Below are 25144 nucleotides of genomic sequence, written 5' to 3'. Positions count from 1 at the left end.
GGCTCGATAGGCAGCCGAGCAGGCTCGACAGGAAGCTGAGCAGGCTTGTCAAGCAGCGGTCCAGCAGCAGATCTCCGAGAGGATGCTTTCCCTGTTTCAGACTATTTAGGACAGACAAGACACTCTGCTGCAGCAGTTTTTGGCAGACAGGGCTGAGCACTGGGCCTTCATGACTCACATTCTTCAGCATACCGGTGTTCAGATCCCTCTTGTTTAGTCTGCACCCCCTTCAGCGCTTCAGGCCGCTGTTGTACCAACAATTCAGGCAGGACGCCCACTACCTTCATTCGGGCCTTCTTCCTCTCCGATCCGGCCGGTCACCGTGGACTTCTCGTCGTCGGTTATCAGCTCCGTCAGTGCTCAGTCGCCAGTGCCACCAGCTCTTGTTGTTACCACTGCTGTTGTGGCGATGTCTGTGACCTCTTCAGCTCCGGCAGCTCCTGCAGTGCAGCCTCAGTTTGAGTTAGTACCAGCTCCAACTTACGACAGATCCTGGATCCGAGACTGACTCTGACCCTCAGCTGGCGCTTGCTCTTCTGCCACGACCGCGACCGGATGTGCCCCCGCCTCCTCCTTCCTCTTCTGGTCTGTAGGTTCGGGTTCCCTTTTGGTGTTTGACGCCAAAGGGGGATAGATATGAGAGTTGTGAGAGCTAGGGGAGTTAGGGAGTTAGTAGAGAGTCTTGTGTATTTTGATGTAATATATGTGCTTGATACTCTCTGTACTAGCTCCACTTTTGTATGACAATTTTGGCTCACAAACTCTATTAAATGCTCTCAATGTTTATGTTGACTGTGTTGACTGTGTGTGTATTGTGTTTTCACCTAATATGTTATCACCAGTCTTCTAGTTCTTGTTCATCGATTTCATTTCACTTTTATATGAACAAGAAACTTACGTTGTGTATGCGCTCATTCTTATTATTATGTTACACACTCTTTCTGTCAAAAATTATTGAGTATAACTAACCATCTTCTCTATTGATAGAAATTTCAAACAAACTACTCCCACAATCTTGTAGGGTAGTCATCAATCACCAAAAGGGGGGAGATTGAAAGCATCTAGGCCCCTTGTTGGTTTTAGTGATTAATGACAACGTAATATTATATGTGACTAACGTGTGTTTTGCAGAGACAAATGGTAAGTTAGGTCGCAATACAGGTAGATGTACTACAACGGTGAAAACAATACTGGAGATAAGAACTTGAAGCGACGACTAAAGCGACGAAACAAAAAGTGAAGGTCTTCATATTTCGAGTGTCAAGGAGTTGCGGACACTCGTTATATAGTTAGGTCTTTTATTTTGTTTTAGTCGTACTATAAAGAGGGGTTGTCGATGAGTAGTTTGACCAAGAGAGTTCTAGTGTAGTGTTGGTGCATATTCACACTCACATATAGTGCTAGGTGTCACTCTAGAACATACTCACGAGTTAGACTGAAAACCGATTTGAAAAACAGAAGAAAACTGAAACTAGGGTTTCTGGCTTTGGGGCACCAGACTGTCCGGTGTGCACCGGACTGTCCGGTGCGCCCTCTGTCATGTGGTGCCAGGTTGGCCTGGGGAAGGCCCTTCCCCTGCGTAGAAACCCAAGAGCGCATAGTTCGGAAGATGAATTATAGTGGCACACCGGACAGCGCACCGGACTGTCCGGTGTGCCATTTGCCCAACAGCTAACTGTCAAAACTAGCCATTGGAGTCGACCGTTGGCGCACCGGTGGTGCACCGAATTGTCCGGTGCGCCCATGCGCAGCAGAATTTCTGTAACGGCTAGTTGGTGGGTGAGGGCTATTTATACCCCCTCCGCCCACCATATTGATTGTCTTGCTGCCCACATTTACTCCTACACTTTGGTAGAGCATTGCAAGCACCACAAAGCCTAGTGAGGTGATTTTAGAATCTTAATCCCGCATTTGGACCTCATTAGCGCTAGCGAGAGCCACCTAGAGCACACACCGCATGCATTAGGCTTCTCTTGGTCAAGTGAAAGTCTACGGCTTGTTACTCTTGGTGATCGTCATCACCTATACGGCTTGGTGGCGTTGGGAGCTCGGTGATCACCTTGGAGACCTTGTTGGTGACCTGGCTCAAGTTTGTAGGCGGTCGTGAGGGATCCACCGCACGGGAGTGGCAAAGGATCATCTCATAGTGAGCACTTGGTTCTTGCGAGGACCAAGGGGGAGCGATACCCTTGCGCGGGTGCTCCAACAAGGACTAGGGGAGAGTGCCGACTCTTTGATACCTCGAGAAAAATTGGAGGAGTCTTCTAAACCTTGTTTTACATTCTGCACTTAATTCAAGCATTTTACATTGTGTATTTGTTTAGCAAGTATTTGAAGTATTATCTTAGCATTGTTGTATTTCTAGTAGTATTCCCTTATTACTAGTTGTTGGGGCGAAGTTGGGCTCTTGCTTAGGGTTTAATTATTGTTGAATTTTAGAAAAGCCCAATTCACCCCCCCCCTCTTGGGCATCGTGATCCTTTCAGTGGTTATTCGCAACCTGAGTTTTTTTGAGTCTTTACCTGTGCGCGGATGAGACCACGAGGTTCGTTTGTGCTCATGGTGGGGGCTACGACTTGTGTGTCCTTGGTATCCCAGCCAGTGCGCACAAGATCATGGAGCTCAGAATTCACCGGGGCGTGGCAGTGGCTCTCGCCATTGCACAACTACATTTTTGTGGTAATTTCCACAATGCCATCGGTCTGCATGAGGGTTCACTAGCGATAGTTCTAGACCTATTGTCAGGCGATTTCGGTGCTGTTGCAAATGCCATACTCGGAGGTGGTGTTGTGGAGGAAGTAGTTTGCAATCGTCATAGTTTCGTGATTCAGTCTTCGGTGGCTCTACGTGTGGCTCAACTGCTTCGGTGACGTATGGGTTTCGAGGGCCCCTAACCCTGCTTTGTCTTGAGTCCTTTTGGGTTTGGAGATGCTTTTCGTGCAACTTTCACCTGTTCGCCATACTCATGCAAGGCGAGCCCCAAGCCCTGCTCAGTGCAGGGTCCGTCTGGGGGCATGTCCCGTCTTTTTAGTTTTACTCTCCCATGTGCACCCCCTTCGCGAGAATGGGGGAGGTGAGTTGTACCACACTTTCCTCAATGGGATAACAATGGTACTCGGTGAGTTTCAAACAGGTAATCTGAGTGAGAGCCTGGTTCATTTTGTAGGATCCAAGTGCAGGGTCCATTGGGGACCATCCTAATACTCCCATGCACTGACACATATAGTTGTCGATTCTATTCAACCGGAACGACAACTTGCTTTCTCTCTCCGCAATAAACCATGAGTCAGACTTTCCTAAGACTCGAACATGAGCTGCTGACACCCTTAACGTTTCATACATTAGGGTCCTGGCCGCTAGTGTGCCCGTCTCCGGCTGTCCCTCGCTCTATTTTTGATGGAGCGGTCGCGAGCCCTCCGCGGACTGGTGTTCGCACTCCAGAATTCACTGTTGCCTCACCATGAGCTTTTTGTCTTTTTGTCCATGCCAAAGGAATTTGAATGGGTTCGGGTCCTTACCGGAAAGTGAGGTCTTCTCGTTCGCTTAGTTCCGTAGGACGGGGCGCTCTCGAAGGGTGGCCTAGTCGGTTTTTGCTCCCTTCAATTTTCTCGGGACCCTGCGTAAGTCAGGTTTACAGCAAACAAAAGAGAGATATTAGTGTGGCCATGCCTACTAGAAGCACATAAAAATCGTTATCAAGAAAGCCTAGTCCTCTAGAGCTTTCCCCCTTCCGCCTGCCCTCGAGCCTTCAGGCAGCTGGCCTGGAGTCGGGGGCAGGTAGCGTCCCGTCCTTTGGAACCCAAATGTGATCAAATTCCTAGTCCCAAGAGGCTAGTAACCACATTTATTTCATTATATGGAACATAGTATTTTACAATAATTATTACAATACCAAAAGTGAAGATTAGAGGAGCTAAGGAAAAGCAAAGCGAGAACCAGCCCTAGCCACAGGCAGACTGGGTGCAGATGCAACCCTCTTCTAGTCGAACAAAGCAGTAATGAAGTCTCCAGCACAGAAAAACATATAAAGCAACGTGTGAATACTTTTGTATTCCGCAAGCCCATTTTATCCCGTAAAAGAGAGAGAGACCAATAATGTACATGCTCGTATTTAGTGGATGTTGGGGGCCTTCATCTTCCGAAGGTCCTCAAAAACATGATTAACAATGTTTCCCAAGCGTAATATATGTACAGGACCCTTCGAACTTGGGATGAAGCTGTACACAATATGGAAAGCAGGGTCGGAACGAAGGTTGAACCAACGCCGAAGCTGCACGCAAGGGAGCTTCGGCTCAGTAGCAGAAAAAGGAACCGACTTAAGGAGGAAAAGGCTAGCTAGTCCTCGATAGATTGTTATTAAGTAAATAGTGAAAATGAAGGGCATGAATGTAATTTCACACAAGCTGCGCCCTGTGCCTATAAATAGATGAACAGTACCCCCGTACTGTTCACGCTGACTTGTACTCGCTCGTGCGTCACGCTTGTACCTTTGCCTTCTGTCAAGCCGAAGGTACAAATGTAATTCAATATTGTTCTTATTCATCCATCATTATATAATAAGGACATATAAATGATGTTATATGATTATTCATGTTGTTTCTCATGTTTCATATGCTTCTTCTTTCATCAATGTAAACCGTGATGAAGGTATGTCCTTCATGACCTTCGTCCGAAGATCGCTATATCCTAAGGGAAATAACGCTTCAAAGGACGAAGGCCATTAATCATTAACTTCTTTCTATGTTGCCTTGTTCTTAATTCATAGCTCTTGAGAACAAGTCCCCAACATTGGCGCCCACCTTCGGTGTACTCACTTCCACAATCTTCGGCAAAGCATCAACCTTCGTCATGCCGCCGAAGAAGACAATAATGCCAGGGGCTGCACTACAGCCACTGGACACAAACCAGGAGACTCTCTCTCCGAGAGGCCAGAAGCCAAAAGAGAAAGGCCACTAGTCCAGCACTTCAGGAGGAGGAGTTGGACCAGGAGATCAGGAACATGGAGATCATCCAACAGTAGGTGCAAAGGAAAAAAAGAGAAGATGGCTCGACTGGCCGATCTTCAAAGGAAGATCGATGAAGCTACTGAGGAAGTGCGTCATCTTACTTAAGATGATCATGACCAAAGGCCTCAACACAGGGAGCTTCGTCAAGAGGGCTCATTCAACAAAGACGAATGGTACGATGATTTTAATCATGGTACCTTTACTTTTGATGATGCTTCTCCCCTGGCAGCAGAATTGCAGGCCATTCCATGGCCACAATCATACAAGCCACCCTAGCTACCCATGTACGATGGGCACTCGGACCCAAAGCAATTCTTGATGAGCTATGAGGCAACAATATCCTCATATGGAGGCAATGCAACTGTTATGGCAAAGTCCTTCGTCATGGCAGTCCGAAATGTGGCTCAGACATGGTATTATTCTCTTTGGCCAGGGACATTCACGTCATGATAGAAGCTCAAAGACATGTTGGTTACCAGTTTTTAGGGCTTTCAGACGAAGCCAGTCACAGCTCAGGCCTTGTTCCAGTGCACACAAGACCATGAGGAATACCTTTAGGCGTATGTCCGAAGGTTCTTGCGACTGAGAGCACAAGCGCCCACAGTGCCCAATGAAATTGTTATTGAGGCCATGATCAAGGGTCTTCGGCCAGGACCCACGGCCCAGTACTTTGCCAGGAAACCTCCTCAAACTCTGGAGAAGCTGCTTCAGAAAATGGATGAATACACCCGGGCTGACAATGACTTCCGACAAAGAAGGGAGGAAGCTTACAGATTTTCTGAGATGACTAGGGGCTTCGGAGGGAGAATCCACCCTAGGCATGTCAGATCAATCCACAGCTCCAGTCAGAATGATGACAAAGGAAGCCAGCTTCAGAGACCACAACACACCTCACAATCTTCGGGACAGCAACAAAGCTCCTTCAGGCCGCCACCTCCAAGGGAGGCGGCAGTGGTTTCGGAGGAAGATATGGGGATCAGCCCAGGAAAATTTATTGCTTATTCTGTGGCGAGGACAAAGGCCACACTACAAGAACCTGCCAGATCACTATTCTGAAGCAAAAAGAGATTGCCGAAGCAGAAGCTCGGCACAATCAGCCGAAGCAAGTCCTACATACCGCTTCGTGCCACTCTCCCTATATACCGGAATATGTGGGCAACCAACGTGCAGTTTCTGTTGCTTTGGCAAGCCATTCACAGGCTTCCTGGCCTCAGCTCCCACCGCCACCACCACTGCAGCCTACATATTCTCGAAGCCAGCAGCCAGAAGGGCGCGAGCACTCCCAACAACAACGTGACTTCAGGGAGGAGTCCGAAGCTCGTACAGTTAATAGTACTGTACCAGAATCAAAGCACATATACTAAGCAATATCCTACTCTCTAAATGTTTTTATATTCTAGGTTATTTTGTTTTTGAATAAGGAACAAGCAATGAAAACTTAGTATTATTTTTCTTGTAATGATTTTGCTTCTATCAGAATGAAATATATCTTCTTCACAGACTTACGAAGCTCAAAAGTCGTTCCTAAGGGAATGCAGAGCTAAAATTGCTGAAGCTACAAAAAATCGTTCCTAAAGGAGCACAGCGTAAGTTTTGTGCTCAAAAGACGTTCCTAAGTGAATGCAGACCTAAAATTGCCGAAGCTACAAAAAAAGTCGTTCTTAAGGGAGCGTAGAGTAAGTTTTCTGCTCAAAAGTCATTCCAAAGGGGATGCAGAGCCAAATACCGCCGAAATATAAGGCGAAGAAGTTCAAAAGTCATTCCTAAGGGGATGCATAACTTATACCACCGAAATAGAAGGTGAAGAAGTTCAAAAGACGTTCCTAAGGGGATGCAACACTTATATCACCAAAATCTCTACTACTACTTAAGTTAGTAGTGTAGGCGTCCACAGTTTTTGGTTCTGCCTCGCTCCCGCAGCCGCGTCCCGCTCCCCCGCATCGCTGGCTCCCATACATGGCAGCGAGATCGGCTCCCCTTTCCTTGCGCGACGCGAGATCGGCGAGCCACAAATCGCGTCCCACTCCCCCCGACCGCGCCTCCCGCCCTCTCCTACCCCCGCCGTCGCGGTCGTCATCCCGCACTGTCACACCCGGTTTCAGAAGGCAAACCGAATGCGAACCATGTACGTGCCAGGATCAGAAATTCACGTACACGGCGATTACATAAATGACTCATCATAGCACAATGCTTCGAATAACAATAAAGAGTAAGTAATAATATAAAGACTAGAGTCATTTACATAATATAATCAAAGTACACAGAATAGAAACGTAGCCAACGTAAATAAACCCACCACAGGCAGCTAACTTGGGGGTGGTCGCTAGCCTAATCCTCGAACTCGTCGAAGTCCTGGAACTCCTGGAGATCCGCCTCGACGCCTTCTTCTTTACTTGAGTATAGATTGCACCAAAGGCAACCTGGTGTTTTGTGAAAGCAAGGGTGAGTACACATCAACGTACTCAGCAAATGTCCTGTTTGGCTGAAGTGGACTAGCTTTATGTGGGGTTAAGGTCAAAGCAGATTGCTTTTAGTTGGTCAGGTATTTATTATTAGTGGAAGCCAAGTTTTATCAGATAACCAACCCATGAACCATTTCCTCATCGAGGAAACACCAATATCAGCATCGAACCAAAACCATAAATAAAACCATTGTGTCTCATATCATCTGTATCTCTAATCAAAGAGGATCCCAAGGCCGCTCTTAACCGTGAGCATGGCTGATATATCAGTTTCATTCCCTCTGCAGAGGTCGCACACTTTACCCATGAGTCATGATTCCCTTTCTGTCCGGGGATCATGACTCCCCATTGATCACTTCCTAGGTGGTCCGGCAGGGTATCACTACGTAGCTTTTACGAAGATTCCCTAGAGGTCATAGCCGCCCGTTAGGTTTCTCCAGTTTGATAAACACAGTACCTCTCCCCACAGGAGGGTGACTAACAAAAGCAAAACGAAACAACCTCGGCACCCAGCCTCGGTAGAGCAAGCACTGTGCCTGGACCCCATTGACAGCACGACGGCGAAGCAACTACACCTCTAGTTCCTCTAATTAATCAGCTAAGGGCGTCCCATTCCACCCTCATGGTTGCACTGTTATCCCGGGTTGTCACTCCCCAAACAGGTCCTTACGGAGAGGCACTCAGGAAACAGCCTGAGCCCCCTAAAGTATCACAGGAACATCATCAGGATAACATCATAGTATCATAAGTATTCACATCATGTTCATTGATTAAAGTAAAGCAATAGCATAATGCTAACCGTGATAACCCAAAAGGTAAACAAGGATAAGGTAAATAGAAAGCTAGTCAATCCTTAGGTTTCAATTAAGTAATGCGGGACAGTGCATTAAAAGTGAATGGGACATAATGGGTCAGAGGACACTTGCCTTCACCAAACAGATGCTCAGGATCTTCAACCTCATAAAACTCAGAGAGCTTGATCATTTGGTCACCGACGCTTGATCGTCGATTCCTCGGAGCGCGGAAACAAATCGTGATCTAATCGCAACGCGAAGCGAAGACAAACAGGAACAAACAAACAAACATATATGCATAAGAACATTACACTATACAAAGGAAAATATAATAAAATATGCAAAACGAAATAGAGCGCGTTACTACAGTCACACGAGGGAAAAGGAACGCGACAGGCGGAGCTATGATCGAGAGGTTATCGCGTCTACACTAAACGAGTATTAATCATAACATTTAGTTTGACCTGAATATATTAATCGATATTTATTTAAAATGAAACTAGATCTATCGCACAGTTTTAATTAGCTGACCACACTAATAATTCTTAGTTAAATAAGTAATTTAAATAACATCAGCGACTCTAAGCGGGACGAATTAGTGGAGTGAGACGAAATACGTAACGCGTGAAACAGCACGACTGCACGAGACCTAGCGCGCGCACCACGCGCGACAAGCGCGAACAACGTGACGACGACGAACTCAATACGACAACGTGCAAATGACGCGCGGACACGCACGACATAGCACGCTGACGACACACGAAACAACATGCGCGACCAGCGCGAACGAGAATGCCACCACGTGCGGAATAGCACACGTGACAGGTGATAAAACTAAATAGGTGACACGTTTATACTAAACCAATATTAAATACATAAAGTAGTTAATTAATATTTGCTATATTAATATTTATTATAAAAGATCAAGTGGAATACTACACATTTAATCTAGTTAGAATATTAATCTAATAACCATTTGTAACACCCCTGGTGTTACTGTAACTAAAACTTGAGCATGGCATCATAGCATTGGCATTGCATATGTTTGACACACCTAGAGTGCATTCACTAGGCAAAAATTTCAAACAAGTTGTATTGTTTAAGTGTTTTGCAAATAGGACCCTGGTAAAAGGACTTAACCCTAAATAGGGATTAAAGGGGTAAAACCTAACCCAAGTTGAGAAAACCTAAAAGCTTTAGGGTAAAAGTCATAAAATGACCCCAAGAATAAACTTGAATCACTTTTATACCCCTGGAATACCAGAAACCCTAATTGGAACCCTGGAAAACCCTAAAACCAAACCCTAGGGGCTTATGTGCAAAATTAGCCCACTTTTGGGCTAAAGTGCAAAAACCAAGCTAAATAAGTATTTTAAGTCATTTGGTTCACAAACATGTGGACTTGAAAGCCAAACCCTAAGTTTTGGACTTAAATGCAAAATGGACCTCATTTGAGTCCTATGCTAAGTCTGAAAATAGGGTTGTAGGCCCAACTTTGGGGCTGTGTAGCTTTCAAAATAGTGAGAATTCATGTTAGGTGACCACATCAAAGTTGAAGATCAATCATGGGAGAACAACTTTGTTTAAGGGTTCAAGCCATGGTCTTATGTGAAATTTGGAGAAAAACCCAATCAAAGATGGACTGTCAGGCTGCCTGAAGTCTGAAATGCAGATTAACAGTGTTATGACATGAACTTTGAGCTCGATTTTGAAGGGGATCCAGTGACCTTTTGTGAGTACACATTATAGCAAAGATATAGATGGATTATAGCACTACAACTTTGCTATAGATCACTGGGTGTGTTGCCATCTGAAAATCAGAGAAAATGATGCTCCAATGTGCTCTGTCAGTCGCTCTGAATTGGTGACTGCCATGGTACAGTGCTCAATAGGGATCAGACCGCCAGCGCGGCTGTCCTCACCGCCGACGGCTCCCTCCGCCGTGATTTGTGCTGCCGCCGTCCGGATTCGCGCTCATAGCTAATGGATAACCTTGCGGGGTAAAAGATCTTCACCGCCCGTGCGCTGGCGATCACTCCGGTGACCCCTGTGGCCCTCTCTCCCTCCTTGCGGCTGAGTGGATTACCTCGCCGGTGACCGCCGCCTCCCGGCCATGTGCCGCGTGGCTTAGCCTTTCCACCGCACCGCCGTGACACCTTAAGGCTGTCCCATCGACGCCGGTGAGCTTGCCACGCCGTTAGCCACGAACTCACGCGGCCAGTGCTTTCTTCTTCACCTCCGACCGCCGCGTGGCTCGGCCAAATTGAGCACCACCGCCCGCGGGCGCTATAAATTGACCGTACCCCCAGCTCCGCCATGCATCCAAGCATCTACGGCACCCACCTGCATCCCAAACCCCCCACCAGAGAACTTGAATTTGGAATTTCCCCCAAACCGGTTGAAGAACGCCGTGAACCCAAGCTCGTCGTGGCCAGCCCTCTCCAGGTCCGATCACGCCCTCTCTAATCTCGTTTTAGCATCCTTAAGCTTCCCTCAAAATCACTGACGCATGCAATTGGATTGAGAATCCTCTGGTCGCCGGGAACGCGACCACCTAGCCGCAATACTCACGGTTGCCGTGGTCAGGGCAAATTAGGGCACCATTCTTCAAATTAACCTAGGGGAAACATTCGCTAGGTTGTGAATTTGGTTTAGGCCGCAGCTGAGCACCGGTCGTGGCCCCGCTCGGCCGGTCTACGCGCTCGCCGGAGCTCCTCCGTGCGCTGCCGTCGTCAGGGACCTCACCTGTGGAGAAATAGAACCTCAGGGGCCCCGGTGCAATTTGTCAGTGACTGATACAAATAGTAACTGAACTCGTTCACAGTTAGTCAAAAACTCGGGGCCCTTTCTGCAAAGCCGCCAGGGCGCGGGCGCGCGCGGGCGCGTTTTGCCCTGGACCTGGGCCGTCTGGGCCAGAACCGGCCTAGTTCTATTTAATCCTTTTCCTTTTTCTTTTTCAGCAGAGCTTTAGAAATATGTAAAAAAATGTAGAAAAATGCTAAAATTGTGAAACTAATTTTCCTAGGCTTGTTATTTTCCCTAGAATTTAGTAAAAATAAGTTTGTGAATTTTAGTGGAAGTAAGAAATTTTAGGGTATTTAAAGTGGTTAAAAATGTTGGTTATGGATTTTTAGAAAACAAAGGGTAATTCCAAAAATGCTCAAAATTTTTATATGAGTTCCTCATAATATTTAGAAGCCTTGGGTAGGATTTGAATTGATTTGGACCTTGTTTGATCACCAAACCCCAAAACACCCCCCCTGCCCTATGAACTCCTTTACCGACTCCGAAAACCCTAAGTTCCCGGAACTCCGTGAAGGAAAGTTGTATTCAAGACATAGATAATAAGTTTATATTTGCATCCTCATGAGCATCCCATGGCATCCATTCTTATACTTATGTATGGTTATGATTAGAACGTGAAGAAGAGATAGAAGTCACCGAAGACAGGACACCACCTCCTTCGGATTCACAAGCAGGCAATAGTTTCTACTTCGATAACTGTGGATCCGAACCGGAATCACCTGTAAACGAAGGCAAGCCCCGGTGCATTTGCCACCTTCCTTGCTATTTTAAAATCTTTCTCACTTGATTGCTGCATTAGGTGATAGGAGTTGCTTGATAAAACCATTCCTGCATTACCTTCCTTGAATTGGATTACCTTCCTTAATCACCTGTTTTACAAAAGCTTTTTGATGCTTAGCTTGGCTTTAGAAAAACAAAAGGTTTTGTTTTTACAAAATATGATGTGGCAAAAGTGGGTGGGATGTTTTTCGAAAATAAAACTTGATGATGGATCTATCAAAGGCCTTGATAGGTTCAACATCGGAAAAGATGTACCTCTGCCAGGTACCAAACTTTGGGTTTGAAATAATTAAGTTGAGACCGGGCGGGTGACTTGCACGAGAAGAGAGTCTCGGTGTAGTGTCTCCGTCTGAGTCGATTAAGGACCTTGTCGATGTAGGCTTGATGATCGAGGACCCTTTAACTGGTCACATGCCTCGTCATGGGTAAGCCTTGCCTCGGGCAGACTAAGGCCGGAATAAGATAACACGAAATGGGCGTGGAGCGGTGGCGAGAGTAGCGTGTACCCTCCGTGGCAAGAGGCTGGACGGTGGTGTATCTGTGCTCTCGGTTTGCGTGAACCTGATCCGGTCTTAAAAACCCCGGTGGCGGGTTGACATATGCAAGGGTTAAGTGCTACATATGTCGTGTGATTGGAAATCCTCAGCTGAGTATAATCGATTCGGATCGCCGTACCTTCGCGGTTATGAAGACTTGGTCACTGCCCTACACGTAGCATTCCACTAAAGACGATGGGCTTTTGTTAAGAAATTGGCTAGTGCAGGACCAGTGATTGAACTAGGGTAGAAAGAACTCTAGTGCAGGTAATTTTACTTAACTTGACAAATAAAATTGGATTTTTAAGGATCCACTTTAGTAAGCATTTCTGCAAAACAGCGTCTTTGATTATTGAAAAGCCTTACCTTGACTCCCATACAACCAGCATACCCTTGAGAGTCTTTTCTTTAGTCGGGTAAGACTTGCTGAGTAATTCCATACTCAGGGTTTATCCCTTCGTTGTTTTTAGGTGAGGAAGTAGCAGACTTTTGCTGCTTCTGTGCCAAGGTGGTTCCAAAAGAAGAAAAACAAGACTGAAGTGCGGGAGGACTCGGTCCTCCACATAGGATCTTTTGCTTATAGCTTATCGGGAGGAGTTTGTGCCTCCCTTGGTTTGTATAATATTACTACTCTGCACTCACTTTTTAGTTCTGGTCTGTAATAAAATAACTCAAGCTTGCTTTTGAAATAAATGTAAGTTTATGTAATTGCTTCCACATCTCTTTATCTCCGATGTTCTGTAATGTCTGCAAGACGGGTGAGACGTTCCTGGTAAGGTAAGGAAAGATACCGAGCTTGTCAAGTAACTTAGGAACATCTACAGGGTGTCTGAGGTCCGTTGGACAAGGACAACTGTAGGTGGGCCTAATTACTTGGGAGGTTCCGTCACAGCTGGTATCGGAGCGTAGCCCTTCTTTGCAGATATTATGAGGCATCTTCAAAAGGATTTTCAAAAGTCTTACCTAAAAATTCTTTTCTCTTCTTACCTGAGTATTCTGAAGAGTCTATCTTAAAGACCAGATAGGAAGAGTGCAATGTATAGAAGGTTGAATCGACTAAGGTTGATTCTGTAATTATACATGCATCATGCTAAGAATCATATTTTCCCCCTTAGAAAAGATGCCGCCATGAACCAGGCTAACGGCACGCAAGTCTACGGGACCAATTGGGGTGCCTCGGCATCAATTGGCTCCCCGACATGAAAGCAGCAGCAGTGGAAGTAACGACCCCATCGGAGATCTTGAAGCCCGTGTGAGTCGACTTCAAGCAGCACTGCAACATAGGACCGATGCTTGGGTCACCGACGGAGATAGAATCAATGAACTGAGAAGGGACATCCGACATCTGCAGGATCAACTCGCTGATCGAGACTTAGCACTTGACTGGGCTGTACAGTCTCGTTTGCTAATATGTGCTAAGGAAGCAAGGGCTCAGGCCCGAATTAAAGAACTTAGCTCGACTGTCGATGACCTGCAGGTTTACTGCAATACGTTGCATGAGGAAGTCCATATATTATACTTACAGTTACACCCTAGTGAGCCTGCACACCCTGCTGAGGCGGAAGCCAGACCATCTCACGTTGCGGGACGCGCGCTGGGTGGGGAGTTAGACCTTTTTGAGCCCCCTCCTTCTTTGAGATGCCGACCAGGACTCGAGGACAGGACGCAGCCAGAACTTCTGGGGGAAGGGATGTTACCCCAAACCCACCTCCGGTTCCTCCCACGTTAGCCGAGGCGATTGCCGCCTTGGTGAATGCCACCGCTGACAATACCCGCTTCCTTAGGGAAATGGCGGGTCAGCAGCAATTCCAGCAGCAGGCAGGAAGGGGTTATCCGCATGGCCCCCTTGAAACTACTTATTTGGATTTCTCGGAAACCCGTCCACCTCTATTCGTCAAGGCAGAAGATCCCCTAGAAGCTGATGAGTGGATTCGGGTTATTGAACAAAAGTTTGGTCTTCTCCGTTGTTCCGAGACGCAGAAGCCGTTGTTCGCAGCACAACAACTCCGTGGTCCTGCCAGTACCTGGTGGGGAAATTTCGTGGCTATTCAACCTGTCAACCATCAAGTCACCTGGGATGAGTTTAAAGCAGCCTTCCGTGAACACTACATCCCCGAAGGAGTGCTGCATATGAAACAAGAGGAATTTATGAAGTTACAACAAGGTGGAGATACCGTCAATCAATACCTCAACAAGTTTAATCACCTGTCGCAGTATGCCATCGACCAGGTGAATACTGATTTAAAGAAGAAGAACTGTTTTATGCGGGGTCTAAATGATCGGCTACAGAGAAAGATGGCCACATGTATAGATCTCACGTATGGAAAGGCTGTCAGCACAGCCTTATCTGTTGAAGCCAAATACACAAATTCTGGGAAGAATAAGGGATTCGGTGGTGAGAGGCCTAATCAGGGCCAGGCGAAGAAGCAACGGTTTGTGATCCGGCCTTCAAGCCAAAATCGCACTTTTTCTCGTCCACCCTCATTCCCTTTCAAACAACCTATCATTATTCGCCCCAACAATACCCCCACTACTCCAAATCAGCCGGGTGCCCCAGGCACTCGATTTCCTGCCTTGCCTAGTTCTTCAACTGGGTGTTTTAATTGCGGCAAGTCGGGACACTTCATCAAAGACTGCCCATATCCTAGGCAAAATCAATCTAATGCTTCGCAAGGATCTGGGAAATCAGCTCAGCCTAAAGGAAATGCTGTGGGGAAGAATACGAAGAAGACGGGGCGTGTATATTACACTCAAGTGGCTACTACACCGGAAGGAGAGCCGGTGATGATGGGTACGTTTCCCGTGGCCAGTCACCCAGCAATTATTCTTTTTGATTCTGGTGCTTCACATACATTCATTAGCAAGAAATTTGTGGAGCAACATTATATTGCATACCATGAATCAAAGGAGGGATTTAAAATTCATTCACCTGGGGGACACATTTATACTAGAGAAGTGGCCTATGGAGTGCCAGTAACAATGGCCGAGCGGAACTTTCCTGCTAACATGATTATTCTGAAAGGCCAGGATATAGATGTAATTTTGGGTATGAATTGGTTAACCCAACATAAGGCAATTCTCAACACTGAACTCAGAACCGTTAGGTTGAGCTATAATCAAGAAGAGATTCTTTTGACTCTCCCCGCAACCAATCCAGCCAAAGCTTCTGGTAGCGTATATGAAGCCATTGTACCGGAGATCAAGAACATTCCGGTAGTATGTGAGTTTCCAGATGTATTTCCGGAAGATTTGCCTGGACTGCCCCCTGAAAGAGATGTAGAATTCGTAATTGAGCTAAAGCCCGGTACGGCTCCTATCTCCCGAAGATCGTACCGTATGCCCCCTAATGAGTTGGCGGAATTGAAAATTCAATTACAAGATCTACTGAATAAGGGATTCATCCGGCCAAGCTCGTCCCCATGGGGTTGTCCCGCCATTTTTGTTAAGAAGAAGGATCAAACTTTGCGAATGTGCGTGGATTATCGACCCCTGAATGAGGTCACCATCAAGAATAAGTACCCTCTTCCAAGGATCGACATCTTATTTGATCAACTGACTGGGGCGAGGGTATTCTCCAAAATTGATCTCAGGTCGGGCTATCATCAAATCCGTATTCGGCCCGAGGATATACCGAAGACCGTGTTTACTACGCGGTATGGATTGTTTGAATACCTGGTAATGTCTTTCGGGCTCACAAATGCTCCTGCCCATTTCACTTATTTGATGAACTCGGTGTTCATGCCCGAGTTGGACAAGTTCGTGGTAGTCTTCATCGATGATATCTTGATATATTCTAAAAATAAAGAGGACCATGCTCAGCATCTACGGATTGTATTGACGCGCCTGAGGGAACATCAGCTATATGCCAAGTTCAGCAAGTGCGCGTTCTGGCTGGAAGAAATTCAATTTTTGGGGCACGTGTTATCGGCTAAAGGAATTGCGGTAGATCCTAGCAAGGTCAAAGATATTCTGGAGTGGAAACCCCCAACAACTGTTCACCAAGTCCGGAGTTTTCTTGGACTAGCTGGGTATTATCGCAGATTCATACCAGATTTTTCTAAGCTTGTGAAGCCAATCACAAGTTTATTGAAGAATGACATTAAGTTCAATTGGTCTTCTAAGTGTAATGAAGCCTTTGAGCAATTGAAGACACTATTGACCACTGCTCTGGTATTGGCTCAACCGGACATCACTAAGCCTTTTGATGTATATTGTGATGCATCTGGCAGTGGGCTCGGCTGTGTACTGATGCAAGAGGGCCGAGTAATCACGTATGCTTCAAGGCAGTTGCGCCGACATGAGGAGCATTATCCAACTCATGATCTGGAGCTAGCTGCTGTGGTTCATGCCCTGAAGATATGGCGTCACTATCTGCTGGGAAATATCTGTCACATATATACAGATCATAAAAGTTTGAAGTACATCTTCACCCAGTCAGAGTTAAATATGAGGCAAAGACGATGGCTTGAGCTCATTAAAGACTATGAACTGGAGATCCATTACCACCCAGGCAAAGCCAATGTGGTAGCAGACGCATTGAGTCGTAAGACCTCCTACCACTGTCTTATGGCGAAGACCTCCGAGAACACTTTGTGTCAGGAGATGGAAAAACTAAACCTGGGAATAATCCAACAAGGGACTCTAAATCAGCTAAAGCTTGAGTCAATCATTTTGCAAAGGATAATTGATGCTCAAAAGGATAATCTGGGTATGAAGCACATACGAGAGAAGATAAGGGCTGGAGTAGCCAAGTGTTTCAAGGAAGACAATCAAGGTGTGATATGGTTTAAAAACCGCATAGTAGTGCCAAAGAACGAAGAACTCCGCCAGCAAATTCTTGATGAAGCACATCTTAGTCGTTATTCTATTCATCCCGGAAGCACTAAGATGTATCAAGACTTAAAGCAACATTACTGGTGGACAAAGATGAAGATTGAAATTGCACGCTATGTGGCTAAGTGTGACACTTGCAGACGTGTCAAGGCCATACACATGAAAACTGCTGGTCCATTACAATCTTTGCCAATCCCAACATGGAAATGGGAAGACATTAGCATGGACTTTATTGTGGGATTGCCCAGGACCGCGAAAGGGTATGACTCTATTTGGGTTATCGTTGATCGACTTACAAAGATCGCCCACTTCCTCCCTGTCAAAGTAAAATATCCCGTCATTACCTATGTGGAGTTATACATTGCCCGTATTCTCAGTTTGCATGGTGTTCCAAAGACCATAGTGTCGGATCGTGGACCTCAGTTCGTATCCAAGTTTTGGGAAGAACTTCATAAATCCTTGGGTACCAAATTGCTCCACAGTTCGGCCTATCATCCTCAAACCAGTGGACAGACTGAGAGAGTGAACCAAATACTTGAAGATATGCTGCGGGCATGTGTTCTGGACTTCTCACCGAAATGGGATGAATGTTTGCCTTTGGCGGAGTTTTCATATAACAATAGCTATCAAGAAAGTATCAAGATGGCACCCTTCGAAGCGCTATATGGACGACGGTGTCGAACTCCGCTAAATTGGTCTGAACCTGGAGAAAGATGCTTCTTTAGGCCTGATATGGTGAAAGAGGCCGAGGATAAGGTTCAGAAAATTATTTATAATATGAAGAAGGCACAAGCTCATCAGAAGAGTTATGCAGACACGCGGCGAATGCCCTTATATTTCCTGGAAGGAGACTATGTTTACCTGAAGGTCTCACCAATGAAAGGTGTATCGCGTTTTGGGGTTAAAGGGAAACTTGCACCCAGGTACATTGGTCCATTCCTGGTGCTTGAGCAATGTGGACCAGTGGCATACCGACTTCAGCTCCCCGAAACATTGTCTGCTGTGCATAATGTGTTCCACGTGTCACAATTGAAGAAGTGTCTTCGGGTTCCTGATCGAACCGTTGAAGTGACTGATGTTGTCCTGGAACCAGATTTAACATACTCGGAACATCCCATTCGAGTTCTGGATCAAAAGGACAAGGTTACCCGGAGAAAGACTCTCAAGTTCTACAAGATACAGTGGAACCAGCATTCTGAAGATGAGGCTACATGGGAAACCCAAGACTTCTTAGATAAGAATTTCCCAGGCTTTCTAGCCCCTTGTAAGTTGTAAAGCCTGTATAGCTGTTGTAATAAAGAAGTAACCCCCACACCACCCCTGTCTTGTACCAAAAATAAGGGAATAAAAATGTGATGCGTTTCCTTTACCATTACTTACCCTAGGACTTTTAATCTCGGGACGAGATTCTTTTATGGGGGGAAGGATGTAACACCCCTGGTGTTACTGTAACTAAAACTTGAGCATGGCATCAGAGCATTGGCATTGCATATGTTTGACACACCTAGAGTGCATTCACTAGGCAAAAATTTCAAACAAGTTGTATTGTTTAAGTGTTTTGCAAATAGGACCCTGGTTAAAGGACTTAACCCTAAATAGGGATTAAAGGGGTAAAACCTAACCCAAGTTGAGAAAACCTAAAAGCTTTAGGGTAAAAGTCATAAAATGACCCCAAGAATAAACTTGAATCACTTTTATACCCCTGGAATACCAGAAACCCTAATTGGAACCCTGGAAAACCCTAAAACCAAACCCTAGGGGCTTATGTGCAAAATTAGCCCACTTTTGGGCTAAAGTGCAAAAACCAAGCTAAATAAGTATTTTAAGTCATTTGGTTCACAAACATGTGGACTTGAAAGCCAAACCCTAAGTTTTGGACTTAAATGCAAAATGGACCTCATTTGAGTCCTATGCTAAGTCTGAAAACAGGGTTGTAGGCCCAACTTTGGGGCTGTGTAGCTTTCAAAATAGTGAGAATTCATGTTAGGTGACCACATCAAAGTTGAAGATCAATCATGGGAGAACAACTTTGTTTAAGGGTTCAAGCCATGGTCTTATGTGAAATTTGGAGAAAAACCCAATCAAAGATGGACTGTCAGGCTGCCTGTAGTCTGAAATGCAGATTAACAGTGTTATGACATGAACTTTGAGCTCGATTTTGAAGGGGATCCAGTGACCTTTTGTGAGTACACATTATAGCAAAGATATAGATGGATTATAGCACTACAACTTTGCTATAGATCATTGGGTGTGTTGCCATCTGAAAATCAGAGAAAATGATGCTCCAATGTGCTCTGTCAGTCGCTCTGAATTGGTGACTGCCATGGTACAGTGCTCAATAGGGATCAGACCGCCAGCGCGGCTGTCCTCACCGCCGACGGCTCCCTCCGCCGTGATTCGTGCTGCCGCCGTCCGGATTCGCGCTCATAGCTAATGGATAACCTTGCGGGGTAAAAGATCTTCACCGCCCGTGCGCTGGCGATCACTCCGTTGACCCCCGTGGCCCTCTCTCCCTCCTTGCGGCTGAGTGGATTACCTCGCCGGTGACCGCCGCCTCCCGGCCATGTGCCGCGTGGCTTAGCCTTTCCACCGCACCGCCGTGACACCTTAAGGCTGTCCCATCGACGCCGGTGAGCTTGCCACGCCGTTGGCCACGAACTCACGCGGCCAGTGCTTTCTTCTTCACCTCCGACCGCCGCGTGGCTCGGCCAAATTGAGCACCACCGCCCGCGGGCGCTATAAATTGACCGTACCCCCAGCTCCGCCATGCATCCAAGCATCTACTGCACCCACCTGCATCCCAAACCCCCCACCAGAGAACTTGAATTTGGAATTTCCCCCAAACCGATTGAAGAACGCCGTGAACCCAAGCTCGTCGTGGCCAGCCCTCTCCAGGTCCGATCACGCCCTCTCTAATCTCGTTTTAGCATCCTTAAGCTTCCCTCAAACTCACCGACGCATGCAATTGGATTGAGAATCCTCTGGTCGCCGGGAACGCGACCACCTAGCCGCAATACTCACGGTTGCCGTGGTCAGGGCAAATTAGGGCACCATTCTTCAAATTAACCTAGGGGAAACATCCGCTAGGTTGTGAATTTGGTTTAGGCCGCAGCTGAGCACCGGTCGTGGCCCCGCTCGGCCAGTCTACGCGCTCGCCGGAGCTCCTCCGTGCGCTGCCGTCGTCAGGGACCTCACCTGTGGAGAAATAGAACCTGAGGGGCCCCGGTGCAATTTGTCAGTGACTGATACAAATAGTAACTGAACTCGTTCACAGTTAGTCAAAAACTCGGGGCCCTTTCTGCAAAGCCGCCAGGGCGCGGGCGCGCGCGGGCGCGTTTTGCCCTGGACCTGGGCCGTCTGGGCCAGAACCGGCCCAGTTCTATTTAATCCTTTTCCTTTTTCTTTTTCAGCAGAGCTTTAGAAATATGTAAAAAAATGTAGAAAAATGCTAAAATTGTGAAACTAATTTTCCTAGGCTTGTTATTTTCCCTAGAATTTAGTAAAAATAAGTTTGTGAATTTTAGTGGAAGTAAGAAATTTTAGGGTATTTAAAGTGGTTAAAAATGTTGGTTATGGATTTTTAGAAAACAAAGGGTAATTCCAAAAATGCTCAAAATTTTTATATGAGTTCCTCATAATATTTAGAAGCCTTGGGTAGGATTTGAATTGATTTGGACCTTGTTTGATCACCAAACCCCAAAACACCCCCCCTGCCCTATGAACTCCTTTACCGACTCCGGAAACCCTAAGTTCCCGGAACACCGTGAAGGAAAGTTGTATTCAAGACATAGATAATAAGTTTATATTTGCATCCTCATGAGCATCCCATGGCATCCATTCTTATACTTATGTATGGTTATGATTAGAACGTGAAGAAGAGATAGAAGTCACCGAAGACAGGGCACCACCTCCTTCGGATTCACAAGCAGGCAATAGTTTCTACTTCGATATCTGTGGATCCGAACCCGAATCACCTGTAAACGAAGGCAAGCCCCGGTGCATTTGCCACCTTCCTTGCTATTTTAAAATCTTTCTCACTTGATTGCTGCATTAGGTGATAGGAGTTGCTTGATAAAACCATTCCTGCATTACCTTCCTTGAATTGGATTACCTTCCTTAATCACCTGTTTTACAAAAGCTTTTTGATGCTTAGCTTGGCTTTAGAAAACAAAAGGTTTTGTTTTTACAAAATATGATGTGGCAAAAGTGGGTGGGATGTTTTTCGAAAATAAAACTTGATGATGGATCTATCAAAGGCCTTGATAGGTTCAACATCGGAAAAGATGTACCTCTGCCAGGTACCAAACTTTGGGTTTGAAATAATTAAGTTGAGACCGGGCGGGTGACTTGCACGAGAAGAGAGTCTCGGTGTAGTGTCTCCGTCTGAGTCGATTAAGGACCTTGTCGATGTAGGCTTGATGATCGAGGACCCTTTAACTGGTCACATGCCTCGTCATGGGTAAGCCTTGCCTCGGGCAGACTAAGGCCGGAATAAGATAACACGAAATGGGCGTGGAGCGATGGCGAGAGTAGCGTGTACCCTCCATGGCAAGAGGCTGGACGGTGGTGTATCTGTGCTCTCGGTTTGCGTGAACCTGATCCGGTCTTAAGAACCCCGGTGGCGGGTTGACATATGCAAGGGTTAAGTGCTACATATGTCGTGTGATTGGAGATCCTCAGCTGAGTATAATCGATTCGGATCGCCGTACCTTCGCGGTTATGAAGACTTGGTCACTGCCCTACACGTAGCATTCCACTAAAGACGATGGGCTTTTGTTAAGAAATTGGCTAGTGCAGGACCAGTGATTGAACTAGGGTAGAAAGAACCCTAGTGCAGGTAATTTTACTTAACTTGACAAATAAAATTGGATTTTTAAGGATCCACTTTAGTAAGCATTTCTGCAAAACAGCGTCTTTGATTATTGAAAAGCCTTACCTTGACTCCCATACAACCAGCATACCCTTGAGAGTCTTTTCTTTAGTCGGGTAAGACTTGCTGAGTAATTCCATACTCAGGGTTTATCCCTTCGTTGTTTTTAGGTGAGGAAGTAGCAGACTTTTGCTGCTTCTGTGCCAAGGTGGTTCCAAAAGAAGAAAAACAAGACTGAAGTGCGGGAGGACTCGGTCCTCCACATAGGATCTTTTGCTTATAGCTTATCGGGAGGAGTTTGTGCCTCCCTTGGTTTGTATAATATTACTACTCTGCACTCACTTTTTAGTTCTGGTCTGTAATAAAATAACTCAAGCTTGCTTTTGAAATAAATGTAAGTTTATGTAATTGCTTCCGCATCTCTTTATCTCCGATGTTCTGTAATGTCTGCAAGACGGGTGAGACGTTCCTGGTAAGGTAAGGAAAGATACCGAGCTTGTCAAGTAACTTAGGAACATCTACAGGGTGTCTGAGGTCCGTTGGACAAGGACAACTGTAGGTGGGCCTAATTACTTAGGAGGTTCCGTCACACCATTAGTCGAGCGATATTAAATAAATTATTTAAAATATATGACCTGATGAATTAATGTTATTTAACCTAAGTGATTATAAGCGGAAGAAATTTACCATCACGAGCAGGCGCAGTTATATTAACAAGTATCTATAAAGTGAATCAAAGTATACGTTAGTTTGATTAGATTGCTACTTTTAGTAACTGTCAGATAAATAAATAATCGATTAATTAGCTAAAACGCGCATCACGATGAAATAATGTCATCAACACGATGGCGACGAGGTTATGAAGTTAACGCGATTAAAGCGAGTCAAAACGGGTTTACGACATATGGTTTATTGAATAGGTAACAATTCACGAATGATAAACTATGCAACATATGAGAACCGCTAAACACACGTCATAATCACACTAAGTAATGTTGAATCAAAACATTTGATTACTATTAATCATATTAACGTTTATTTATAAATGCATAAATTAAAACTATAAATTAGATTTAATTGGAAGGTCGTTCTAATAACCACTAAATGAATAATTAATTAATTAATTATAACATGTGTCACGACAAAACAATGTTACTAATATGCACTTTATTTGTTATAAAGTTAACGCTACTGAAACGGGTCAAAGCGGATTTATAATGCGAAAGGATATGAATAGTTACCGAATTGAGCTATGTGGCGCAATATAATTGGTTGAGGGATTAACCACCTAGTGGGCCATAAGAACCTGTCCATAGAAAATCCTGCACGGTAGAAGTGGCCAAAGAAAAGTCCTAAACTTGGCCACGTTTCCTGGGGTTGTTTTCATGCATGCGCCCAAGAGGTTTCTCACGGCATGCATGAGCACATGGGTGGGCCCACCAGCCGTTTCTCCACATGGTTTCTTCGTTTTCTGGCTCTGCCCGGACGAACGAATCGCACCAGCGGTCCCTCTTCTTCCTTCGACTTTCTTGGACCATCCAACACAGCCACAGCAAGGGGAGAGAAAGGAGGAGGCTCTCTACCGTCCGGCTAGGCTTGGCCATTGGGCTGCTCGGCCACTCGCCGCCAATTCGCTGGCCGGATTGACGACAGCGCACGACCGGGCGCGCAGCAAGACCAGGAACGAGGCGTTTAGCGGCACATGGCTGGGAGCTGGCGTTCGGTGATGTGCAAAGGGGGTGGAACGCGGACCTCGTGGGCTGGATGCGGCTAGCAACGGCGGAGGGCGGAGCGGTGTTACAACGCGCGGCTGGGGCAGGAAGCCCGCGAGTAGCAGCTCTACAGCGACGCTAGCGTTGCTCGGCTCGCCGGGGCAAGACGGCGAAGCATGACCAGACAGTGGGAGCAGGGACACACGTGTGCAGGGAAGGAAGGGAGAGAGGAGAGCTCACCTCGGCAACGGCTCCACGCAGGATCCTCGGCGGACGACGATGCGAGCTTAGAGCGGCGGGGCACCAGGTGACGGGCGATGGCGCGGCTGCAGATGCAGCACGGCGTGAACGGCGGTGGCAGCGGAGGTGTGGGCGCGTGTGAGGGAGAGGGAGAGGGAAATGGGGTGCTGGGGCAAATGGAACCGTCGTGGGGGAGTCATGCGTGGAGGGCGGTTTCGGAGAAGATAAACAGGAGGTGGGGCGTGGGGCAGATTGGTGAGTGGGGCCCACGCGCAGGACGATAGGATGCGGTGGCTCGGCGCTCGCGCGGGCGCGCGGGCGGGAAGCCAGGGCGCGCTGGCCATCGAAGCTGTGTTGGGCTGCGCATCATGGGCCAGCGCAGGCCGAGGAACCGGGGTAGATTAGGTTTCCTTTGTTCTTTTTTTATTTTCTTTTTCTGCTATTTCAATTCTAACCCTATACTAAAGCATACTCCACCAGTTCACTTGCCAATACAGAAACAACAACAGAAAAAACATAATTGTCCCTGGCATGATGCAACAATCAAGACTTTTTTTAGGATTCTATTTTACTAGACTCACACATTGATATAAAATGAAATAATTCTCCATTTTTAGGAAAAAGAGAAGGAAAGCAAAGAAATGAGAGAGTAACACCTGAATTGGATGAATATTAGAAAAGAAATTTTATACCCCAAATTCAGGGTGTTACAAATCTAACCCCCTTAACAGGAATCTCGCCCCCGAGATTCAAGAAGAAGGTAGCAAGAAAAACACGGCTGGTTCATCGGTTGTTCATGGCTTTCTTGAGTTGACTTTGACTGCGCAAGATTAACTTGCGGACTGGTTGCTTTGACCTTCAGATGTTCAGGACCCACTTATGCAATTCTTGAGGATCTCTTGGACCTGTGGGTTAGGACCCACACACTCTTTCACTGCGCCTTCTTGATCTTGTTGGTTGGTATTGATCGCATTGTCTTCATTAGGGTTAGCAGCTAACCCCCTTAACGGGAGCGTTGATATCACTTAGTGAAGATGCTGCCGACTCTGATCTTGACTAATGCCAATTGGATAGGTGCAAGAGGGAAGGGTATAGATAGAAAAGGC

The 25144-nt window shown here is 46.2% G+C and overlaps 1 protein-coding gene across 1 annotated transcript; it reads right to left on the bottom strand.

The window, feature by feature from the left end:
• Positions 1–7207: 7207 nt before the first annotated feature.
• On the bottom strand, positions 7208–24623 carry LOC103646316 (thyroid receptor-interacting protein 6). The gene is made up of 4 exons (XM_020548830.1): positions 24620–24623; positions 24039–24397; positions 8395–8506; positions 7208–7426 (listed from the first exon to the last, which is right to left on the bottom strand). Exons 1-4 carry the CDS (start codon positions 24621–24623, stop codon positions 7335–7337), a joined length of 567 nt encoding a protein of 188 aa, XP_020404419.1. The 3' UTR covers positions 7208–7334.
• Positions 24624–25144: the final 521 nt, after the last annotated feature.

This window comes from Zea mays, chromosome 2 (genome assembly GCF_902167145.1).
Source record: "Zea mays cultivar B73 chromosome 2, Zm-B73-REFERENCE-NAM-5.0, whole genome shotgun sequence".
In the NCBI taxonomy this organism is placed as follows: domain Eukaryota; kingdom Viridiplantae; phylum Streptophyta; class Magnoliopsida; order Poales; family Poaceae; genus Zea; species Zea mays.
This window is presented reverse-complemented; position numbering and strand designations above follow the sequence as displayed.

Coding starts and splice junctions, on each gene's coding strand:
- LOC103646316 (XM_020548830.1), bottom strand. Junction 8,507..24,038: donor TGCGTGGAGCCGTTGCCGAG/GTGAGCTCTCCT, acceptor CGTTGCGATTAG/ATCACGATTTGTTTCCGCGC. Junction 7,427..8,394: donor TGAGCATCTGTTTGGTGAAG/GCAAGTGTCCTC, acceptor ACAAAACACCAG/GTTGCCTTTGGTGCAATCTA.